We start from the raw sequence: 24,195 nt of genomic DNA on the forward strand, positions 1-24,195 counted from the left end.
ACAGAGCCGATGCAGCCCTTTGGGGGAGATACGGGATGGGACGGGGAGCGGCCCCCTCCCCGTCTCCCCAGGCCTCTCGCCCTCAGCGCTGGGCCCCCCGTTCCTGTCGCCCTGGGCCAGCCCACAGCCCCCGCGGCTCTCCCCTCAAACCCCGTGCTCACGTCGGCTTTGGGGTTGGTTCTTAGGGAAGATGGTGAGTTGGAAGAAGGCGAACTGGAGGATGACGGGGCCGAGGAGACCCAGGACGCCTCCGGAGGCCCCGAGAGGAGCCGGAAGGAGAAGGGGGAGAAGCACCACAGCGACTCAGATGAGGAGAAGTCTCACCGGAGGCTGAAGCGGAAACGCAAGAAAGAGCGGGAGAAGGAGAAGAGGAGATCCAAGAAGAGGAGGAAATCCAAGCACAAAGTAGGTCCTGGCGGATGTGCTGGGCCTCCTGGCGCTGGGCCCAGCCGAGCGCCCCAGGGGCTGAGCTCATCTTGTCCGGCCAGAGGGCACTCTTAATCGGGCTGTTTTTCCTTTCCCCAAATTGGATAAAGACCTTTTCTAAAAGAGTTGGTAGCTCATGCTCCATTGCTGTTAGATGCCCCTAGGTGAGCCGGAGCTCTTCCGGCACATTCCAGCAGTGGCTGTGCAGGTGGCCAGCCCTCCGCAGAAGGCTCTAATCCTCTGCCCCTGTCCTTGCAGCGCCACGCTTCTTCCAGCGATGACTTCTCTGACTTCTCAGATGACTCGGATTTCAGCCCCAGCGAGAAGGGGCACCGCAAGTACAGAGAGTACAGCCCCCCCTACGCGCCGGTGAGTGACTGCCGGTCAGGGGCCCCCATGGGGCTCGGAGCCGGGGGTGATGAAATCGCCCGTGTTTCCTGAGCACTGGCTGTGTGCTGGGCATTCTTACGTGGCACTTTACACGGATTTTAATTCTGTAAGATTAGGTATTGTTTTTATCCCCGCTTTATAGGTGAGGACACTGAGACTTGGAGAACTTCAGCCGGGCTGCACGGCCCTGAAGTGCGGGGGCTGGGGGTGAGGCCAGTCAGTGACTGATTGCCGTACTTCTCTACGCCACCTTTTCCCATGGCCTTGGCAGGACTCGTCATATCCCCTGTCCCCAAGAAAGATGATGATTTGTCCCTGTGAGAGCTGACTTTTCCACTGTTCAGCAGTGTCCTTTCGTGGAAAATTGGCAAGAGAATGAAACGGTTACGGGAGTAAATCATCTCGGATGTTGTGGGGTCAGAAGTTATATACCACTGAGCTTAAGCATAAATTTAAATTATTTGTCTGGTTTGTATATTGTTTTATTTTCCTCAGGCAAAACCAGTAAGAAGTAAATCAACATAGATTTTCAAGTTTTGATAAAAAGTATTTTTCAAGTTAGTTCTTAAAGGTATCCTGTGACTCAGCATCATCCATCATAACAGATAATTTATTGTAAGGAATAAGTTGACATTGATCTACTAACGTAGATTCAGACTTTAAACCTGAGGGCAGCAGGTAATGGAGAGAATACCACCAGCTTTGATTGGGAACTAGGGGTTGAGGCATTTTAAGATCTGCTAAAGTGGGACTTCCCTTGTGGTCCAGTGGTTAAGAATCCACCTTCCAATGCAGGGGACACGGGTTCAATCCCTGGTTGGGGAACGAAGATCCCACGTGCCGTGGGGCAACTAAGCCTGCGCACCGCAACGAAAACCCAGCGCAGGCAAAAAAAAAAAAAAAAGAAAAAAGGATCTGCTAAAGTAGTTGTGTACATCTCCATGTTTTATATTTTCTTTTTTTTTTATAATGAGTGTGGATTTTTTAAATGAATAGACTTTATCTTTAGAGCAGTTTTATTTTTTTTAATTTTATTGAATATAGTTGATTTACAGTGTTGTGTTCATTTCTTCTCTACAGCAAGGTGACTCAGTTATACGTACACATATTCTTTTTTCATATTCTTTTCCATTGTGGTTTGTCACAGGATATTGAATATAGTTCCCTGTGCTATGCAGTAGGACCTTGTTGTTTTTAGAGCAGTTTTAGGTTGGGAGAAAATGGAGTAGGTAGTCCAGTTCCCTACCCACCCCACCCCACCCAGTTCCCCAGTTTTTAATGTCTTGCATTAGTGTGGCACGTTTGTTGTAATTGTTTAGCCAGCGTTGGTACGTATTTGATGAGAGTCCATAGTTTACATTAGGGTCCCCCTTCGTGTTTTACAGTCCTTTGGGTTTTGACAAATGCATCTTGTTATATATGCACCATACACTATCATATAAAATAGTTTCAATTCCCTAAAAGTCCTCTTTTCTTTACCTACTCATCAGTCCCTCCCCCCAAGCCCCTCGCAACCATCAGTCTTTTTACTGTCTCTGTAGTTTTGCCTGTTCCAGAATGTCATTTAATTGGACTCATATGTAGCTTTTCCGGATTGACTTCTTTCACTTAACAATATTCGTTTACAGTCCCTCCATGTCTTTCTTATTTCTTTTAATTGAGGAATACTCCATTGTCTGAATGTACCAGTTTGTTTATACATTTACGTATTGAAGGATATCTTGGTGTCTTCCATTTGTGCATGTATGCATGTATGCGTATTTTTAAACTTCATCCAGTATCTCTTGGAACTAGCACACTTTGGAAAGCATCATTTTAAATGGTTTTCTAGTTTGGTTGCCCGATAGTCATTAATTGAATTCTAAGGCCCCAGGAAAATTTTGACTGGGGAGCACCCCTCTTGCCTATCAGGCCTCCTCCCCAAATGAGATTGTTCTATATCCCTGGGAAATACACCCTTCTTTTCCCTCTCCAGTAATTCAGGGGTCATGGGGCCTGTGTTTCTCAATTGTCTTTAAAGCTGTGGCTCTTTCTGAAGAACAGAAACATCTGGGCCCACAGCCCAGATCTCATTCAGGTGGCTGGGGGCTAGCATCTCACCCCAGGGACAGCAGAGACACCCAGACAGCTGTGCCAGTTCAGGGAATAGTGGGGATCTTGGTCTGAATCCGAGGCCCCAGGGCCAGCTCACTGTCCTCTCCCCATCAGTCCCACCAGCAGTACCCGCCGTCACACACCGCGCCCCTGCCCAAGAAGGCCTACTCCAAGATGGACAGCAAGGGCTACGGCCTGTACGAAGACTACGAGAACGAGCAGTACGGGGAGTACGAGGGCGAGGAGGAGGAGGACATGGGCAAGGACGACTACGACGACTTTGCCAAGGAGCTGAACCAGTACCGGCGGGCCAAGGAGGGCAGCAGCCGGGGCCGAGGTGAGAGCCGCAGCTTCTCCTCCAGGTTGTCGGGGCGGACCCGGGGCTGGGGGTTGGGCGCTCAGTGCAGAGCCAGACAGACCTCATGGGCCACATGCTCATGGAGCGTCAAGTCCGGGAGAAGAGATGGGCAGTCATGCAGGGCTGAGATAAGCATAGAAGGAGACAGGCAGGGAGCTCCATCCCAAGCACAGGGGACCGGAGTTCTGCCACATGAGAAGAGGGTCCAGTGCTGAAGCCGTGGTTGGGATGGAGCCAGACTGGCGTGAGGCAAGGAGAAGACTGCTGTGGCTCAAGGTGGTGGTGGTGGTGGTTGTTGTTTTTGGCCACACCCCGCGCCGAGTCCTAACCACTGGACCACCAGGGAAGTCCCTGAAGGGTTGTTTTTTAAATTCACTTCCTGGTCAGCTGTGAAGAGATATAGAAGGGACAGCTCTCACCCCTGGGGACGGTAACTGACAGCTGGCGCCTCCTCCCCCAGGCTCCCGTCTCCCATCACCTGACAAAGTGTGACTGCAGCCACGGGACTGCCACACCTCTGAACCTTGAACCTGTGGCAGTTAGGAGGATGGTGGGGGAGGGCAGAGCACCAGCGACCCAGCCCGGCCTCTTAGAACCATCTCCTGCCAATGATATTTCCCAACCCCAGAGTGCTTCCAGAATTTTCCAGCCCAGCAGTCCTTAGCCCTGCTTGAGGCCCAGCTTGTTGTTTGAGTGGCTGGTCATTCATTCTTTCTTTCGGTGGTCTTTCTTAGACTCCTCCCTAGATAGGCCCTGCTCTTTGGGGAGATTCTGGACTAGCCTGTCCGATAGAGATATAATGCAAGCCACCATGCAATTATAAATTTTCTAGTGGTCACATTAGAAAAGTAAAAGGAAACAGATGAAATTAATTTTAACAACACATTTTATAAATACATTCCAAATCTCATTTCGACATGTAATCAAAATAGATAGATGTGATATTTTATATTCTCTCTCTCTCTCTTTTTTAACTAAGTCTTTGAAATTCAGTTTACACTTTATACTCACAGTATTTCTTAGTTTGGCCAGCCACATTTCAGGTACTCAGTAGCCACATGTGACTGGTGCCTCTGTGTTGGACAGCGCCTCAGTCAGGGTAGTGTAGTGAGTGCTACAGCAGGCGTGTGTCCACGGTGCTCAGCTACCCCTGTCCAGGGGCCCAGGGACCATGAATCAGCCTAGAGCAGCCGGGAAGGCTTCTTAGAACAGGAGGAGGAGGAGGAAATGATTGACCTTGGGCAGACAGTAGGTTAACTTCTCTTCTGCTGGTGGGTCCTGCTTGCTCAGACTCTCACCGTCTGAATCACCATGCAGGCAATCGAGGCCGTGGCAGGGGCTACCGAGGCCGTGGAAGCCGTGGAGGGTCTCGAGGCCGAGGCATGGGCAGGGGCAGCCGAGGCAGAGGCAGAGGCTCCATGGGGGGAGACCACCCGGAGGACGAAGAGGACTTCTATGAAGAGGACATGGAAGTAAGGCCTTCTCCAGCTTGGGGGGTGGTGGGAGTGGGGTCGGGTGGCTGGTGGGCTGCAAGACTAAGTCTGTAAGACTCAGGTGGAAAGGAAGCATCAGGTGGCAGGTTTATGTGTTTAAAAATGTTCATTTATTATTTGGAATAGAGAAAACCTTCCTATGGTTCAAAATTGAAAAAGTACCAAAGGGTGCGCTTTCAGAAACATCTTCATCTCACCGCTCTCTCAGCGAGTGCCTTAGTTCCCATCCCTGAAGACAGGGTTCCCCAGGGTACTCGAAGCATTTAATGCCTTCGCAGTCAGGTGCCTGTTCAGTTCCCTCCTGCACACGCACAAACGCGTGTGCGCGCGAGGAGAGCTACCACACTCACTGTTCTGTCGCTGCCTGAGACCTTGCCCCGCTGCCCCTTGTTCTAGCTGCACAACTGCCCCTTGGGAGCTGCCCAGTGGGCTGGGAGCCCTACGAGTGAAGGCTGCACGGGGCAGGACTAGGACCAGCCACCGCGTAGGCTGCGGCGTGTGAAGAGGGGGCACAGGTGGGAGTCACTGGGTTGCTCGCTTGCTCTTCTGAGTTTGACGTTGTCCCGAGTGTACAAAAAGGCAGAAAGGGGTGGAGTATATAGTTCAGGACATTGTTCGTTGTTCGCCAAACGACACTTTCCTGCTTCCCTTCCCTCCGGAATTCCAGTACGGAGAAAGTGAGGAGCCGATGGGAGACGACGACTACGACGACTACTCCAAGGAGCTGAACCAGTACCGCCGGTCCAAGGACGGCCGAGGACGAGGTGGGCGGGGGCCGCGAGGGGCGGGCGAGTCAGTGGGGCTCCTTCTGGCAGCTGCTGGCCTCGGGTGCTGGAGAGAGGCCTCAGGTGAACGCCGTTTCTCTCTTCTGCAGGGCTAAGTCGAGGCCGTGGCCGGGGTTCCCGAGGTCGAGGGAAAGGGATGGGCCGGGGCCGTGGTCGAGGTGGCAGCCGAGGAGGGATGAACAAGGGTGGAATGAATGATGACGAAGACTTCTACGACGAGGACATGGGCGTAAGTCGGCTCTTCATTCTGATCTGATGTTTTTACTCAAGGCTCCTTCTTGAAATTTTTTTTTTTCTTTAATGAGTTATTCTCCGAGGCTGGTCCTGTCCCCCTGTTCCCATCAGCCGTTCCCCGTAGGGCCTGTCAGCACTAATTATCTTTCATGGGGGTTGCGCTGCTGGTGAGACCCTCTGTTTTTAAAACCATATCTTTGTAGCACCTGCAGTCACCTGTTCTCTGAGTCCCTGAGTTAACCCTGGAGAGTTTTCCAGGAAGGCTCGTGCCGCCTCTTCTTGGAATGAATGTGTTCCCGCGCAGGTGTGTGGCGCGCGAGTCCTCCGCTGCCCACACTCCACGCTCCGGGGCTCAGACCCCACAGAGTTGGGTGCTGGATGGAAGCTGCTGGTCAGCACTCCTGTTACACGGGGGCGCGCTCATCCCTGCCAGCCAGCCTGTCTCACTTTCCCTCCCTCAGAGCCCGTCTCCACGTGGCCTGCACAGGCCCCTCCCTACCCTGCCTCTCCACTCCCCTTTATAGTCACGCTCTGTGTTCCTAACAGGACGGCGGCGGAAGCTATCGGAGGGGTGACCATGACAAGCCCCACCAACAGTCCGACAAGAAAGGCAAAGTCATCTGCAAATACTTCGTGGAAGGGCGGTGCACCTGGGTAAGGGGCCAGTTCCAGTACCAGGGTGCCCAGAGCAGGGACACATGGGCCTCTGGGAATGTTCTGGAGGCCACACTCACTGGGGGCAGTGTTCTGGTGGGCTTGGAGTGATTGTCTGAGAGATGCCTGGAAGGCCTGGAAGACTTAGTTCACTCCTCAGAGTGACTGAAGAGCCAGGACAAGATTGGTGACGCATCTGGGTTTTTTTGGTTTGGGAGGATTTTTTTTGGCCAAAATTTTCACACAGTCCATATGGCCTCAAACGTTTTGTTAGAATTGATGCTCATGCAAAGGAGTAATATATCGTGGTTGAGTTACTGAACTTCAGTGTGGGAGAGGGAATCATTAAGGCATCCAGACGGAAAAGGTGGTCAAGGTCAGCCTTGACCTTCACAGCAGAGTATAATGCCAGAAGATGGGCCAATGACCTGAAAGTTCTGAAGGAAACAAGTATAATCCAGTGTTAGTTCAACCAGGCAGCTTTTTATTCAGGTATACAGGCAGCAGGCAGATATTGGCAAGCAAGTACCCAGGGAGTACTGCACCTGTGTACCTGTCTTAGGAAAAAATATTATTGTGTTTCAGACAAAGGTGTGTTTGTGTGTAAAATAGTCCTTATTATAGTTGCAATTCATACTATTTTTAGAAACTTGAAATATATATAAACAAAAAAGAGAAGCTATTCCTAAGAGAAAGGGGGAACGAGTATCGAACAGTTTCTCTTTTCAGTTTACCTGGATGTTGTTTTGTTTGGATTGTACAGTTTGACTACAGATAGCAGAAAACTCAACTCCACTGGCTTAAACACATAGACGTTTGTCTCTCAGAATAGTCTGGGAATTCCCTGGTGGTCCAGTGATTAGGACTCTGCACTTCCACTGCGGCTGGCATGGGTTTGATCCCTGGTTGGTGAACTAAGATCCTGCATGCCGCGTGGTGTGGCCAAAAAAAAAAAAGTCTGGGGCAGGGACGCAGGGGCATTACAGGGCTGGTACAGTTGTCAGTGGCACCATGGGGGACCCAAGTTCCTTCCTACTTTTTATTCTGGCATCTTTAAGTGTGTGGCTTTCGTCCTCATGGTTGCTTAATGGCTGCTGTGCCTCCAGGCATCACATCCAAGGGCTAAGAGGAAGAAAACTGTGTGAAGGGATTTTTTAAAAAATCAGGGCAGTATTGTCTTCCCTGGGGAGTTTGGGGTTCTGTTAGAAATTGGGGTTCTGTTAGAAAGGAAGAAGCATGAAACTGGATACTGGCTGTTATGCAGCAAACAGTAAATGGGGTAAGAGAGGCGAAGGCAAGAGGAGGAAGAGTTAGAAAGAAGCAGTGAAAGGCAGCAGAATGGAGCCGGGAGGACTGAGGACATGGGGGAGGGAGGCAGGGGCAAGACAAAGGGCCACACACTTTGGCAGAAGTTTCAGGTTGGTGGGAAACTGCATTTATGTGTCTGCCTTTCCTGGGCCTCCTGCCCTTTCTGGGGTCGGGGTTGGGGGTTTGTTTCTGTCGTTGGTCCCTCTGTGCTTCAGCAGTGACAGAGCAGTACTTCCTTTTGCAAACAGCTTACCTTTTCACTGCTTCTCTTCCAGGGAGACCACTGTAATTTTAGCCACGACATCGAGCTACCAAAGAAGCGAGAACTGTGCAAGTTTTACATCACCGGATTTTGTGCCAGAGCCGAGAACTGCCCCTATATGCATGATATCCTTTGGTGCCCACATTTGATCTGATTGAGGGTGCAGAGCTCCTCTTCTCCTTATTGGTAATAACAGCTGATCTTCCCCACACTTTCGCTCTGTGTGCCAGTACTGTGCCAAGAGCTTTCTGCGCATCCATCTCTTAACCCTCACATCTGCCCTGTGATGGGTCTGCTCTTCCTAGTCTGCAGATGACTAAACGGAGGCACACATGTTATATGTTCCGTTTACATATACAGTTGACCCTTGAACAACATGGGTTTGAACTCTGCAGGTCCACTCAGAGATTGGATTGTTTTCAGTAGTAAATACTGCAGTACTACACGATCTGTGGTTGGTTGGATCCACAGATGCAGAACTGAGGATATGGAGGACAGATTATAAATTATACTCAGATTTTTGACTAAGTTGGCGCCCTTAACCCCCATGTTGTTCAAGGGTCAAGTGTACTCTCGAGACTGGCTTACACCATTGCCTGTTATCTTTCTGAGATTTTTCAAATGGCTGTGTAACCATGGGCAAATCGTTGAACTTTCCTCCTCTTCCTGTTGAGTGAGGATCTGAGGACACAGCCTCAGACACAGTGGGGGTGTCGAGAACCGGGGTCTCATCTTGGGTCAGCTGCCAACCTGCTGTGCAGCTCTGAGCCAGTCACTTCGCCTCTCTGGGCCTCAGTTTCCTTGTCTCTAAAACAGAGGGGCTTGGATTCTGTCCTTGGGTGGGTTTCATGAGGTGAGGCATTTGCCTTAACTTGCCATGAACGTGATTTTCCGTGTAAGTTGTACCACACGACCGGGAACTGCATCAACGGCGATGACTGCATGTTCTCTCACGACCCCCTGACCGAAGAGACCAGAGAGCTCTTGGACAAGGTAACGTCCAGGCTGACAGCAGCCGTAGCTAATGGGGACCAGGAGGTGCGCCTGCCACGGGCCTGGCACTGCAGCCCGCCTGTCTGGCCTCTGTGCAGGACCAGAATCCCCAGTTGCGTTGATTGGAGCTGGGCCATGTTCAGGAGGAAATGGGGACTGTATTCTCTGCAGGGAGAATTGAGGTGATCACACGTGTGTCTTCTCTCCCGCCGGGACGGTTTTCCCTGGAGGGGCAGCTTCCTAAAAGGAATGTTGCGTGGTGTGTCTCCAAACATACCTTGTGATTTCTTAGCTGTCCTTTAGAGAGAGCCCGTGGTATACAAAGAGGAGGTGAGACTTCGGATGGGTTCTGTTTTTTAATAATTTTTTAAGTTATTTATTTTTTTTTATTTTTGGCTGTGCTGGGTCTTCATTGCTGCACGTGGGCTTTCTCTAGTCGCGGTGAGCAGGGGCTACTCTTAGTTGCAGTGCGCGGGCTTCTCATTGCAGTGGCTTCTCTTTTTTGCAGAGCACGGGCTCTAGGCGTGCGGGCTTCAGTAGTTGTGGTGCCTGGGCTCTAGCGCGCAGGCTCAGTAGTTGTGGTGCACGGGCTTAGTTGCTCCACGGCATGTGGGATCTTCCCGGACCAGGGCTTGAACCCGTGTCCCCTGCATTGGCAGGCAGATTGTTAACCACTGTGCCACCAGGGAAGTCCCTGGATGGGTTCTGTTTTGATGGAAGGGTCATATGTTTCTTTCCAAGTCTTAAGGATTCTTTTATGTAGTAGAAAAAGTATGGGGCAATTGGAGGCTCTCACGATGGGGAGGCTTCCTCCAATGAGGTATCAGGGCTTCCTTACCAGCCAGATGACATTTGAAACTCATCCTCATGTCTGTTGTTCTCCCTGAGGAGTCAGGCTGAGGACTTTGGGGCCCCCGGTTCCTGTCCTTGATTTTCTGACATCCATCACAGGGTGAATGGGTGCGAGAACACGTGTCCTTTCACATGACGGCTTTCCTGCCTTCTCTCTGGTTCCCAGAAAGTTTAAGGAGATGGGCTGTTTTTTGAGAATGGAAAGAATCGGTAGGTACCTCAGCCAGGTTCAGGAATCCACCCATGCGGGCTGGGGCTGCCTGAGGGGTTGAGGGGAAGCCCTGCACAAGCAAAGCAAGAGAACGTCCACTCCTCATTGGGAGAGCATTCATGGAGAAAGTTCTCATCTTTGCCAGGCCCTTTGACCTATTATCCTAGGAATAGGGTTTTGTAACTGGTAGCTGTCTAGAATCTGTGAGTCATTCTCAGGGTAAGGAGTGGGAAAAGTCATGGCGGCTTCATTTCTCATTTGAAGAACTAAAGAATCTCTGACTGAGGACTGCCCCCTGCTGGTGGTTCAGAGTTTGCTCTCTAGACCAGTGCTGTCCAGCCACAAATTTAAATTTTTAGTAGCCACATTAAAAAAGTAAAAAGAGATGAAATTAGTGTATCTGATTTAGCCCAGTATATCCATGTCCAAAGTACCATTTCAGCAGGTAATAAATAATGAAATAATTACGATATTTTGGGGTTTTTTTGTCTTTTTTTGTACTAAGTCTGAGGAATCTAGTGTTTATTTTCTACTTATAGCGCCATTTCAAGCACCCAATAGCCACACATGGCCAGTGACCACTATATCGGACAGCACAGCTCTAGACACCCTAATAACTCAAAGCAAATCAAGGTGGCACATTTCCATTTCTGGCCACAAACATTTTGAGAGTATCAGTAACATCCCCTATCTAAAGTCAAGCCTCAGTAGGTTAAAAATGAGTGTTGAACCTGGAAAAACCATTCCAGAATGAAATTTGGGTGGTCAGAAATTAAAACTTAAACCTTTACAATGGGCCCAGGGTAACCCTGATAAACGTGGGGTCAGCCATTTCCTTCTCTCCTGGACAGAGTTGCAGCTTGATCAACTAGGGCTGGGGCCTGAGGCTCCTGGGCAGCCCTTGGGTCCAAGCTGTGAGGACAGGGCCTTCGTCATCCTCTCCTGAAATGTCTGTGCTCTCTCTTCCACCCTTTTCTTCAGCTTTATTTTCCTGCTTCTTGGTGACGTTTCTGTCTGTCCAGATACATCAGCTTCCAATCATCCACTCTAGGTTTGAGATGTGCTTGCCTTTGGGGCTGTCAGTGACTGTAACGTGAGAGCGAGTGGCAAGAATAATGCAAAGAATTCCGTCCACCTAGATTCCTCTGTCAGCATTATTTTGCCCCCTTTGCTTTATCACTTTGCTCTCATTTATTTTTTTTCCTTGAGCCATTTGAAAATAAGTTGCATACATTATGGTTCTTTACCATTAAATCCTTCAGTTACTGTTTTATACCTATACTGTTTTATAGTCAGGTTTGTCAAGGGTATAGTTTGTATCCAGTCTAAAAAAAAAAAAAGTGTCCCTGTTTAGTTCTGTGTTTTTTTTTGTTTTTTTTTTGGCTGCTCCGGACGTCATGCAGGATCTTAGTTCCCCAACCAGGGATCGAACCCATGCTCCCTGCAGTGGAAGTGCAGAGCTCTAACCACTGGACCGCCAGGGAATTCCCTAGTTCTGTGAATTTTGACAAACGGAGAGAGTCATGTGACCACCTCACAGTTTAGGTAGAGGAAATTCATTCTTTCACCCCCAAAACCCCTCCCCTTTGGTAATCAGTGCCTCTCCCATCTCCAGCCCCTGGAAACCACTGATCTGTTTTCTGTCCCTGTAGTTTGCCTTTTCAGGAAAGTCATAAATAGACATATGGTATGTAGCTTCTAAACATGTGTGCGGTTTATATAGCCTTTTGTTTTTTGTTTTTTTATAAATTTATATATTTTTTAAATTTATTTGTTCACTGTGTTGGGTCTTCGTTGCGGTGCGCGGGCTTCTCATTGCGGTGACTTCTCTTGTTGCGAACGCGGACTTCAGTAGTTGTGGCATGTGAGCTTCAGTAGTTGCGGCTCGCGGGCTCTGGAGCGCAGGCTCAGTAGTTGTGGCGCACGGGTTTAGTTGCTCCACGGCATGTGGGATCTTCCCAGACCAGGTCTCGAACCTGTGTCCCCTGCATTGGCAGGCGGATTCTTAACTGCTGCGCCACCAGGGAAGCCCTGTAATAGCCTTTTGAATCTGCCCTCTTTCATTCTGCATGAGGTGTTTGAAATTCATCCACATTGTTGCAAGTATTGGTAGTTCATCACTGTTTGTTCTTGAGTAGTACTCCACCGTGTGGATGATCTGAGATTATTTATCTAGTCACCAGTTGAAGAACATTTGATTTATTAGCAGTTTGGGGCAAAAGCTTAGATTTTTTTTTTTGTCCGTGCCGTATAGGATCTTAGTTCGCCTGTAGGATCTTAGTTCCCCGACCAGGGATCAAACCCACGCCCCCTGCAGTGGATGCCCAGAGTCTTAACCACAGGACCACCAGGGAATTCCCAAAGCTTAGAATGTTTAACAAATGGACATGAGCTTATTTCCTTGGCCCAGGGAACCTTGGCCCACATGTCTATGTGTATCCGCAGGTGTGGCCGTCCTTTTCCATTGAGAGGATGCCTTTGACTTTTGGAAACCCGGGAATCATTCAGAATCAGTCCTGGCGGGGGAGGTTGTGGGACCCAGCAAGGCCCTGGTTGTGTGGTGTGAGGGAGCTCCTTGCTGCAGAGAGGCCCAGGAAGGGGCGGGAGGGAGTCTCTAGGGATAGATGTGCTGAAGGACTGCCTGGATGGTTTGGGTTCAGCTTTTCAGGGTGGGGGTGGGGTGTTGACATCTCCTATGTATCTTATGCATCAGTGTTCTGGGCTCTGATGCGATTCAGCCCCTGCTTTTGAGGCAGCACTTACGGCCCAGTGGGGGTGGCGGGTAAAGAGATAAGTGCAGGGAGCTGGCTGTGTCCCGTGCTGGAGTCTTCGTGCTGGAGTCCTCGTCGGGGTGTCGTGGGGTCTGCGCGAGGGGTGAGGGGGGTGAAGTCCTGGAGCGGGAGCCCGCCGTGAGGTGAGACTTCTCCCCAGCGTGGAATGGGTGTGGAAGCCCCGATTGCGGGGCACAGTGGGGAAGCGGAAGTGACGGGACCCAGGGAGGTGAGTGTGAGAGAGAGGGGGCCCGCCTTGCCTGGGGACCGGCGATACACTCGTAGGGACTGTCCTGTGGGCCAGTGCTTCAGTTCGTTTGGTCATTGAGTTCATTGCGTGGCCCCATGTGCTGAGCACCGTGCCAGGCCGGGGGTGGCAGTGGAAGGATCACCTCAGCCTCTGTCCCCCGCGCAGGGGCCATTGGCTGGGTGTTCCCGAGTGCGGAGCGGTACAGAGATGTGTGACCCTGTCTCGGGGGCGAGGGGAGTGTGGCACATTTGTTGGCTGGACCACGGCATCCCCTCCCTGGGCGGGGAGGAAGTTGTGGTCAAGTTTGTTCCTGTTTAATGAGGTATAACCTCCTCCTTAGGTTTTGCCTACACCTGAGGGCATTTCGTTGCCATTGAGAGGATCTAGCAGTGCAGGGCTTTGGCTCTGTTACCGGAGGCTGCTCTGACCACACCTTGAGTAGCAGGGCTCTAAGGGACAGATGTTTTCCACTGATCAGACTTCCAAGTTTTCTATCCCCCTTGAAGCCAAATTCTTCTTGGACCCTGCGTCCCTGGGTCCACATACCGTTGCTGATGGTTAGGAGAGAGAAAAGCTGGGAACTGCCTGACACCCGCCAGGAAGTCCTGCCTCCGCCACCCACGCCGCCACCACCGTCCCTGGGCGGAGGAGCAGGAGGAGGAGTTGCCTTGAGCAGTGCTGAGGCTGAGGTGCCAGGGCATCTCAGAGCCCCGTGTTAGGATCCACTCAGGCGTGTGTGCCGAGGTCCCCAAGGCCACCTGGGCCCAGGTTGGACAATTTGCTGGGGACACTCCCAGGGCTGAGCTGTCTGAGATTTAACTCCAGCGAGAGCACACAAAGCAGAATGCACAAAGAGAAAAGGCAGGCGGTAAAGGCTGAAACCAGGTACCAGCTTCCAAGAGTCCTCGCCCCCTGGAGTCACATGGGACGTGTATAACTCCTCAGGTTGTGACAGAACGTGTAGAACGCTGTCCACCATGGGCGTGCAGTAGAGACTCAGTCAGTGCCCAGGGTTTTTATTGAGGGCAGCCTCTGCCTGGCACGTACCAAAATCCCAGACTCCCAGAAGGAAAAGGGATGTTCCGCAGAAAGCATGCTGTTTGTACGAACGGTTTAGACACAGTGAGCCCCTCTTAGCAGTCAGGGAATCCTGGGAACCCTCTCGAAATCCAGGTTCTCAGGCACCAGCCAAAGGCCAACATTGCAAGCTGGCCTTCCAAGAGAAGCAGGCAGGCCTGCAGTGTTAACTTCTGCCCAGGATCCTAACTGGTGAGACGTTCTGTTTGAATCCAGACTTTGGAATTGTCCACCTACCCTGTAACAGCCCTTGTGGTGGGCCCTGCGGGTCTTGCCCTTGTGGAGTTGGTAGTCGTTGGGCCAGGTATAAACAAAGATACAACTAAATGTAAAATCTTACAAAGCTTAGCAGTGCTTTCAAGGGAGCTAATGGTGTTCCAGTAGTAAATACAGGAGACCTGGCCAGTCACTCTGAGTTGACCTTTAATAAGAGACCCCAGCAATTGGGGGATATTGAGCCATACATTAAGAATGGAGGGGAAAACAAATGCCTGGGGAGAGGCCTGGTCCAGGCCAGGACCCTGCTGGGGAAAGAGCTTAGCTGTCCGCAGAACTGAAACAGAGCTGGGTGCTTAGGGTGGAGGAGTCCGCACACCATAGAAGGAAATGAAGCTTCCAGGGTGCTGTGAAGTCCTCCCCAGACACCCAGCCCTGCTGTCAGGCCCTGTGGGTCCTCGTAAGTGATTGGGTTTTGATTGCAAGTGCGGTGAGGGGCCCTTAAAATTCAAACAGAACAATGAACTTTCTTTTTTTTATATAAATTTATTTTTATTTTTATTTTTTTTAAAATTTTTTTATAGACTTTTACTTTTTTTTTAAGTATTTGTTTATTTATTTATTTATGGCTGTGTTGGGTCTTCGTTTCTGTGCGAGGGCTTTCTCTAGTTGTGGCAAGCGGGGGCCACTCTTCATCGCGGTGCGCGGGCCTCTCACTATCGCTGCCCCTCTTGTTGTGGAGCACAGGCTCCAGACGCGCAGGCTCAGTAGTTGTGGATCACGGGCCCAGCTGCTCCGCGGCACGTGGGATCTTCCCAGACCAGGGCTCGAACCCGTGTCCCCTGCATTGGCAGGCAAACTCTCAACCACTGCGCCACCAGGGAAGCCCTATTTTTATTTATTTTTGGCTGCGTTGGTTCTTTGTTGCTGCACGTGGGCTTTCTCTAGTTGCGGTGAGCGGGGGCTACTCTTTGTCGTAGTGCGCGGGCTTCTCATTGCGGTGGCTTCTCTTGTTGTGGAGCACAGGCTCTAGGTGTGAGGGCTTCAGTAGTTGTGGTGCGCGGGCTCAGTAGTTGTGGCTTGCGGGCTCTAGAGCACAGGCTCAGTAGTTGTGGCGCATGGGCTTATTAGTTGTTCCACGGCGTGTGGGATATTCCCAGACCAGGGCTTGAACCCGTGTCCACTGCATTGGCAGGCAGATTCTCAACCACTGCACCATCAGGAAAGCCCAGAACAATGAACTATTAATCAGCCATGAAATAGATAAAATAGATGATACAGCTACAACATGGATGAACCTTGAAAATGTCATGCTAAGTGAAAGAAGCCAGTCACAAAAGGCCACAATATTATAGGATTTCGTTTCTATGAAATGTCCAGAATAGACAAATCCATAGAGACAGAAAGTAGATTGGTGGTTGCCAGGGGCTGGGAGGGAGCTGGGCATGGGGAGTGACTGCTTAATGGGTATGGAGTCTTCTTCGGCGGTGTTAGAACTAGATAGAGATGGTGGTTATACAACATCGCGAATGTACTTAACGTCCTTGAATTGTCCACTTGAAAATGGTGAAATAGTACATAGTATGTTGCATGTATTTTGCTGCCAAATAAGAATGGCTCCCCTGTCAGCTGTTCACCGAGAAGGGATGTGGCAGTGGTATGGGGTGATGACTTTTGTGCCAGAGAGGCTTTGTGGTCGTTGGCCTGATGCTGTAAGGCAGCAGTCCCCAACCTTTTTGGCACCAGGGACCGGTGTTGTGGAAGACAATTTTTCCACGGACCCGGTTGGGGATGGGGGATGGTTTCAGGGTGATTCAAGTGCGTTGCATTTATTGTGCACTTTATTTCTGTTATTATTACATTGTAATATATAATGAAATAATTATACAACTCACCGTAATGCAGAATCAGTGGGAGCCCTGAGCTTGTTTTCCTGCAACTAGATGGTCCCATCTGGGGCTGATGGGAGACAGTGACACCCGAAGTGTGTTGCTTATGTCCAGTCTACTCCGTGAGATGCAGCTGAATTGTCACTTGCCACTCACTGATAGGGTTTTGATATGAGCCTGTAAACAACCGATTTATTATGGTCTCTGTGCAGTCAGACCTCTCTGCTAATGATAATCTGTATCTGCAACCGCTCCCCAGCCCAGCATCACCGCCTCACGTCCACCTCAGATCATCAGGCGTTAGAGTCTCATAAGGAGCGTGCAGCCTAGGCCCCTCGCATGCGCAGTTCACAGTAGGGTTCGAGCTCCTATGAGAATCTAACGCCCCCGCTGATCTGACAGGAGGCCGGGCTCTGGCAGGAATGCGAGCAACTGGACGAAGCTTTGCTTCCTTGTCTGCCGCTCACCTCCTGCCGTGCGGCCCGGTTCCTAACAGGCCACAGACCAGCACCAGTCCGTGGCCCCGGGGGTTGGGGACCCCTGCTGTAAGGGCCTCAGGGTATTGAAGAGTTATCCTCTGCAAATTCGGCTCTCAGCCCTGGAGGAGTGCATTCCAACCCGCCTCCTCCCCTGTCCTGACTCTCACTGTTTTGTCCTTCTGGCCCGCAGATGTTGGCTGATGACGCAGAGGCAGGCGCCGAGGATGAGAAGGAAGTTGAGGAGCTGAAGAAGCAGGGCATCAACCCCCTGCCCAAACCACCCCCTGGCGTGGGCCTCCTGCCCACCCCGCCCCGCCCACCTGGCCCCCCGGCCCCGACCTCTCCGAATGGCCGGCCCATGCAGGGTGGCCCCCCGCCCCCGCCCCCACCCCCCGCCTCCGCCCCCGGCCCCCCTCAGCTGCCCATGCCCGTGCACGAGCCGCTGTCCCCACAGCAGCTGCAGCAGCAGCAGGACATGTACAACAAGAAGATCCCCTCCTTGTTTGAGATCGTGGTGCGGCCCACAGGACAGCTGGCTGAGAAACTGGGTGTGAGGTGAGTGCCTGGGGGCTTTTCTGGCCTCAGCCAGGCTCCTCTGTGCCAGGGCCCTGTGGCCTGGAGCCTGACCAGGCAGCACCCCGCCTCTCCCCAGAGCCCTCAGAGGCCTGGTCTGGAGCCCCTGCTGCTCAACCATGAGCAGGCCTCTCTGTCTCTCAGGGACGTGGCTGCCACCCTTCCTCTGCAGCCCCTCTCACGGGCACCGTTTTCTCTTACAGGTTCCCTGGACCCGGAGGACCCCCAGGGCCGATGGGCCCCGGGCCCAATATGGGACCCCCGGGGCCGATGGGGGCCCCGATGCACCCCGACATGCACCCCGACATGCACCCGGACATGCACCCCGACATGCACCCGGACATGCACCCCGACATGCCAATGGGCCCTGGCATGAATCCTGGCCCGCCCATGGGACCTGGTGGCCCTCCAATGATGCCCTATGGTCCTGGAGACTCCCCACATTCTGGAATGATGCCCCCCATCCCACCAGCCCAGAACTTCTATGAAAACTTTTACCAGCAGCAAGAGGGCATGGAGATGGAACCAGGACTCATTGGGGACGCAGGTATGCAGGGCTCAGGGTGGGGGCCAGCTGGGGCTGCTGGGGTCTGCACAGTGGAATGTAGTCAGGAAGATCTGGTTTTTCTTCCTCGGTCTGAGTCTTTGAAAACATGAATCCAACTCCATCTCTGTCCCGTGAGTGGTTGAACGTTTTCAGTGACGTGGGATTCACTACCCTGTTGAGTCTAGGAGGAGTGTTATGATTGCCATCACTATAACTTACTTAATTTCCGTAAGTTTTGCTTGGTGTGTGTGGAGTGGGAGCTTGGGAAGTTAGAGGGACGGGTGTGGAATGGTGTTGAACTTCCAGGCTGAGGTGCCCTCAACCAAAGCGGCCTCCTTCTGGGGTGGTTCTTGGCTTGGAGCTGCCTTGCGACTCTGCTTGTTCTGTCCCCACAACTGACCATCTTCCTTCCTCCTTTCCTTCCTTTCTTACAAAACGAGAACATGTGTTGGTAACAAACTAAACGTCCGACAGTCGGGTGCTTGGACGACAGTGCCGCGTCAGTAGGAGGTGGCGTGCAGCCCTCAAGGACGAGATGTGTCACTGTTGCCAGGGGCCAGGCGTGCTTCTAGGCGTGGGGTCAGAGCGAGCAAAGCACGTAGTCCTTGCCTTAACTTCATTTGAGTGGAGGGAGACCGACAGGAAATGTGTAAACAAGGGCGTCAGCTCATTTCGGCATTGGTCATTGCTGGCGGTGAAATGGGGCACCGTGTGAGGGTGACGGGTGGAGGCCGGACCGGCGGGGTGCGTCACAGCCAGCGGAGGCCTGTCTGCGAGGTGAAGGCGGGGAGGGAGTCGTGGGCTTGGCTTAGGTGGCAGCTGCAGCAGGTGCGGAGGCCTCAGCCAGTCACCTTGTTTGTGGAAAACAAAGGTGTCCATGTGGCTTGGAAAGGGAGGACGGGGGAGAGAAGTCCCAGCACACAGGACCCTGCGGGCCATGGCGAGGTGGACTCGGCAGAAGAGTGACGGAGATAGTGGAGGAGCCCAAGGGCGATGGATGCGAGTAGGGGCCGGAGGGGAATCTTGGGAGCTTGTGGGCTGCCCTTGAGTCGCCCTGGGCAGAGGTGAGGTGGGTGGCAGCCGGGAGAGGACAGGGAGCCGCAGGGCTAGGTGTGGAGGTGGAGCCATCGGGCCAGCGTGGCCAGGCGGCAGGGGCGGATGCCGGCGAGCCGCTCTGGGTGTCCAGGCCGAGCCAGGTTGGGGCAGGGCAGCACTTCTGCTTTGGCCACGTTAAGCATGAGGTGCCCGTTTGACAGCCATGCAGACGTCAGGGAGCTGACCAGGCTGGAGGTCAGTGTGGGAGTCTTTGGCATCTCAATTGTGTTCAGAGGCATGAGAGCAGGTGTTTGGGGCAGGGAGCCAGGTGAGTGACATGTTCTCAAGTGAGAAAAGCAGGTGACCTGAGGGGGCTTCCTCCCCCTTTAAACAACGTGTATGAAATGTGCATGGAAAAGGTCTGGGTGGGGAAGAAAACCCGAAAGTCTGTCAAGCTGATAACAGTTGGTATCTCTGGAGTAATTCACTCTAATGCCTATATCATGAAATCTACCTTTTTAGTACTATTCAGTTGTTTTTAATATATTGAAAAGAGCAGAACCATCAAGAAATTCACTCTTGAATTCCGTGCAGGGGGGACTGGGTGGGACCGTTGTTTAAGGAGTGTCCTCACCTCCGAGCCAGGGTGTGGCTCAGAGCAGACTCGCCCATCAGGTTCACATGTTATGAAGTTCAGGGGCTAGAAGAAAGTGACCTTTCACTTTATGCTTTATACACTTCGTGTATGACGTGTTTACAGATTTGATTACTTTAATCCTGAAAGTTTAGTTTAAGTTACAGGTTCACTTTCTTGGTAGTGCTGGCCACATTTTGGCTGCTCAGTAGGGGAGCCACATCTCACGGTGCAGATAGGGGATATTTCATCGTTGCAGAACGTTCTGTGGGACAGTGCTAACTGGACTTTGTCTCCGACCCACACACGCGCGCGCGCGCACACGGGTCTCCAGGCGTGTCGTTGAAGGTCTGCCCACGGTGCTCCCCTCGTCTTTGGCTCTGACTTGGGTAGGGTAGCGTTTGTGAAGGGAGGTGGCTAGTGCCGGGTGCCTGCCCGCCCTTCGAGAATGAAGGCAAGCCCTTCCGCCGTGTGCTTCCTCGATGCTGTATGGGAGAAACACCCCCCGCCCCGTCCCTGTAAATGCAGCAGCACGCTCATAAACGTTTGTGGAGTTAGGAGCCCATCAAGGGAGGAGGAGGAGGAATCAGCCGTCAGCCTCTGGGTTGACATGTAGCCATAGCAACATTGTGGTGTGTTTTCTTCTCTTCCTTACTAGTCTTTGTTTACCATGGTTGAACTCATATTCTGAGCTCGCTGAGAGATTAGGGTGTGTTTTTCTTTATTGATTATTTATTTAAAGAAATCATAAAATTAATGCTCATCAAGAGTAATGAAGACAGATCAGAAATATGTGGAGTAAAAAGTGAAAGAGCCCTCAGCCCCTCTCTCCTGTTCTCATCCCCAGAGGGACTGTTTTCTGTCTGTCTTTTCAAAACCTTTTCTTTGTGTTTTACAAACATCCGTACGACGTTCCGTCCTGTTTTCACCTCATGAGCATTTGCCCATGTCACTAAACCTCACCGTGAACCCCATTCTCAGTGGCTGCATCCTAGGTGGGACCCTCCCTGCCCCCCATTGGCTGCTCCGTCCTCCGCTGCTGGGCTTTCCGTGGGGCCCCTCCTGGGGAGGGTAGGAAGGGACGGGCTACACATTCTCACCCATCGCCATCCGGGGGTGGTTTTCCAGTTGAGGGCACGGGTGGGTCGGAGTCGGTGCCGTGAGGCCCTTCCCGACATGAACCCTCGGTTCTCCCCTGCCACAGAGGACTACGGGCACTACGAAGAGCTGCCGGGGGAGCCTGGGGAGCGCCTCTTCCCCGAGCACCCTCTGGAGCCTGACAGCTTCCCTGAGGGAGGGCCCCCAGGCCGGCCGAAGCCGGGCGCCGGTGTCCCCGACTTCCTGCCCTCGGCCCAGAGGGCCCTGTACCTGAGGATCCAGCAGAAGCAGCAGGAGGAGGAGGAGAGAGCGAGGAGGCTGGCTGAGAGCAGCAAGCAGGACCGGGAGAATGAGGAAGGCATGTGTCCCCCCCAGGGACAGGGGCCTTCCCCGACGGGCGCAGGCCCCCCGGGCCGCCGTGCAGGGGAGAGGTGGGGAGCACCTAGTTCGGGTTTTGTGTCAGAAAGGGACCTGTGGCCGGGGAGGACCCCTGCCCAGGTCTGTGGAGCTGCTGGGGCTGCTGCACGTCCCTGAGAAAATTAGACGTCGGGGCTGCCCTTCTGTGTCGTGGGGTTCGGGAGAGACCCTGATCGCATCGAGGAGGGAGGTGGGCTGGTCCCTGGAGGAGACAGCAGGCAATAGGATTCACCCCCTGCACCCTTACAGAGGAGGCTGTAGGGAGATTCTCCGTCCCCCTTTCCCCAGACCATGTTCTCGGGAAGCCAACAGATGAGAGCTAGTCATCGACATAAACCAGTAGTAATCACAGGCACAGCTGCCAAGTCTCATGGTGCCGTGCAGTGACCTGATGGTATCCACCCCGGGGTGAAAGGGGGCGGATAAAAACGGTATCTAGAACCTGAAGCCAAAGGCCATGGGTGGCCCTGACCAGAGCCGAGGAGCAAGTGGGACAGTGAGAACAGGGGACAGCCCCCTCCCCTAGGGGCTCCGGTTGCACCTGCCTAGAAAGTTGGACGTGGGCTAGCTTCTGAGTCTGCCCACCTGGCCCCGCCTCTTGTCAGCTGGTGACTGCCCTGCCCTGGGTCGCGGGAACGATTTGAGGGGCCTGGGAGGCACGTGTCTGTGAGCCCCAAGCGCAGTGAGAGCCAAGGCAGCAGTAGCTGGTCACAGGCACTCAGAGCGAGGCCTGCCATGTTGGGGCCTGAACCTGCCCAGGAGGTGAGGAGGTGGCGGCAGAGCCTTGGGCTCGGAGTCTGAGCTCAACCCTGGCTCCGCCCCCTATCTTATGGCACTGTCTGTGCCTCTGTTTTTCTCATCTGTCAAATGGGCGTGATGATAATGCTATATCCTGGGTGTTTGTGACAAATAAGACAAAGCACTTAGAATGGTGCCGGTACGCGGGGAAAGGTCCATAAATGATAGCCAGAGACCTGCCAAGCTCGGTGCTTGGCCTGCCTGAGCTCACTGGCTCTTCGTGGCGTCCTGTGGTGGGGGTGGGGTGTTTTAAGAGAGGAGAAACAGGTTCTGAGAGGTAAGAGGCAGGGGAGTGGGCTGCCATGGGGTCCACGAGGGCTCGCGGCGGATGTGGCGGCCGCTCACCCTCTCCCTGCTCCTTTCTGCTTTTTCTCAGGTGACACTGGAAACTGGTACTCAAGTGATGAGGATGAGGGTGGGAGCAGCGTCACCTCCATCCTGAAGACCCTGAGGCAGCAGACGTCTAGCCGACCCCAGGCTTCCGTCGGGGAGCTGAGCAGCAGTGGGCTGGGAGACCCCCGCCTCCAGAAGGGACACCCCACAGGAGGGCGGCTGGCTGACCCCCGCCTCAGCCGGGACCCCAGACTTACCCGCCACGCCGAGGCTTCCAGCAGTTCAGGCCCAGGTGACACAGGACCCTCTGACCCTCGACTGGCTCGCTCCCTGTCCACCCCCAAGCCCGAAGGCGGCCTTCATTCCAGCCCCGCAGGCCCCAGTGGCTCCAAGGGGTCTGGGCCACCCCCTGCAGAAGAGGAGGAAGGGGAACGGGCCCTTCGGGAGAAGGCTGTGAACATTCCCCTGGACCCCCTCCCTGGGCACCCACTGCGGGACCCGCGATCGCAGCTGCAGCAATTTAGCCACATCAAGAAGGACGTGACCCTGAGCAAGCCGAGCTTTGCCCGCACTGTGCTCTGGAACCCAGAGGACCTGATCCCCCTGCCCATCCCCAAGCAGGATGCAGTGCCCCCCGTCCCCGCGGCCCTGCAGTCCATGCCTGCCCTGGATCCCAGGCTGCACCGCACCGCCACCTCGGGCCCCCCCAACCCCCGGCAGCGCCCAGGCACCTCTACAGATCCCAGCACATCTGGCTCCAGCCTGCCTGACTTTGAGCTCCTCTCTCGCATCCTCAAGACTGTCAATGCCACTGGCCCCTCGGCAGCCCCTGGCCCTGGTGACAAGCCCAGTGACCCCCGAGTGCGGAAGACACCCACCGACCCCCGGCTGCAGAAACCAGCAGACTCTGCTGCCTCCTCCCGGGCGGCCAAGCCTGGCCCCACTGAAGCGCCCTCTCCAGCTGCCAGCCCCAGTGGGGAGTCCTCCCCGCCAGCCACCGCCCCCTATGACCCCCGCGTGCTGGCAGCTGGAGGCCTGGGCCAGGGCAGCGGCAGTGGGCAGAGCAGCGTGCTGAGCGGCATCAGCCTCTACGACCCCAGGACTCCCAACGCGGGTGGCAAAGCTGCAGAGCCGGCCGCTGATGCAGGCACCCAGCCCAAGGGCCCTGAGGGCAACGGCAAGAGCTCCGCCACCAAGGCCAAGGAGCCCCCATTTGTCCGCAAGTCCGCCCTGGAACAGCCTGAATCGGGGAAGTCCGGGGCAGATGGGGCCGCAGCCACGGCCACAGACAGGTACAACAGTTACAACCGGCCCCGGCCCAAGGCTGCTGCGGCCCCCGCTGCCGCCACGGGCGCCCCGCCAGCAGAGGGCGCTCCGCCCCAGCCCGGCGTGCACAACCTCCCAGTGCCCACCCTCTTCGGGACCGTGAAACAGGCACCCAAGACGGGCTCCGGAAGCCCATTTGCTGGCAACAGCCCGGCCCAAGAGGGTGAGCAGGACGCTGGGTCCCTGAAAGATGTTTTTAAAGGCTTTGACCCCACTGCCTCCCCCTTTTGCCAGTAGTGTTAAGCCGGAGTCGAGCGCTCCCTGCACCCAACCCTTCCCAGGGCAATATTTAAGGGCAGCAACCAGAGTTGGGGACTTGGGGGGAGGGGGGAGGGGGTCTGGGTGTTCTTTCTTTTCTTTTTTCCTATTCTTTTTTCTTTTCTTCCCCCCCCTTTTTTTTTTTTAAAGTAGTACTTTCTTTGAAACATATAAATTGTATATAACCATCTTTAACTTCTGGTCAGTGCTGCGGGGCTCCTAGGCTCCCGCCGAGAAAACCTACATGTGCATGTGTACAGTTGCGAGTCCCCCTGGGCCTCAGCCCCAGCTGGCACTCCGCCTGGCCTGGCCAGGCCTGATTTTCAGGGACTCCTTAAAGGCTGGGGCCCCAGTTTGGTGGCTGGGAGTCTGGTGGGTTTTCTGGGCAAAGCTTGGCCCCTCCCCCCCCATCCTACCCCCCCCCCCCGCCCCCA

General features: G+C 53.6%; 1 protein-coding gene across 8 annotated transcripts in view; it reads left to right on the plus strand.

The window, feature by feature from the left end:
* Nucleotides 1-24,195, plus strand: part of ZC3H4 (zinc finger CCCH-type containing 4) — a 42,865-nt gene that overhangs the window by 16,774 nt on the left and 1,896 nt on the right. For 3 of the 8 annotated variants that reach the window (XM_036833672.1, XM_036833676.1, XM_036833670.1), the window contains 13 exons: nt 186-405; nt 685-795; nt 3,025-3,247; nt 4,559-4,740; nt 5,429-5,525; nt 5,636-5,775; nt 6,327-6,434; nt 8,018-8,129; nt 8,888-8,997; nt 16,933-17,297; nt 17,519-17,862; nt 20,736-20,987; nt 22,221-24,188. In XM_036833672.1, the coding sequence (XP_036689567.1) occupies nt 186-405; nt 685-795; nt 3,025-3,247; nt 4,559-4,740; nt 5,429-5,525; nt 5,636-5,775; nt 6,327-6,434; nt 8,018-8,129; nt 8,888-8,997; nt 16,933-17,297; nt 17,519-17,862; nt 20,736-20,987; nt 22,221-23,740 (3,784 nt within the window). In that variant the 3' untranslated portion in view covers nt 23,741-24,188. Of the gene's footprint in view, nt 1-185; nt 406-684; nt 796-3,024; nt 3,248-4,558; nt 4,741-5,428; nt 5,526-5,635; nt 5,776-6,326; nt 6,435-8,017; nt 8,130-8,887; nt 8,998-16,932; nt 17,298-17,518; nt 17,863-20,735; nt 20,988-22,220; nt 24,189-24,195 lie in introns of those variants that run through there. The other 5 variants (XM_036833673.1, XM_036833675.1, XM_036833674.1 and 2 more) reach the window with 4 other exon arrangements.

This window comes from Balaenoptera musculus, chromosome 19 (assembly GCF_009873245.2).
Source record: "Balaenoptera musculus isolate JJ_BM4_2016_0621 chromosome 19, mBalMus1.pri.v3, whole genome shotgun sequence".
In the NCBI taxonomy this organism is placed as follows: Eukaryota; Metazoa; Chordata; class Mammalia; order Artiodactyla; family Balaenopteridae; genus Balaenoptera; species Balaenoptera musculus.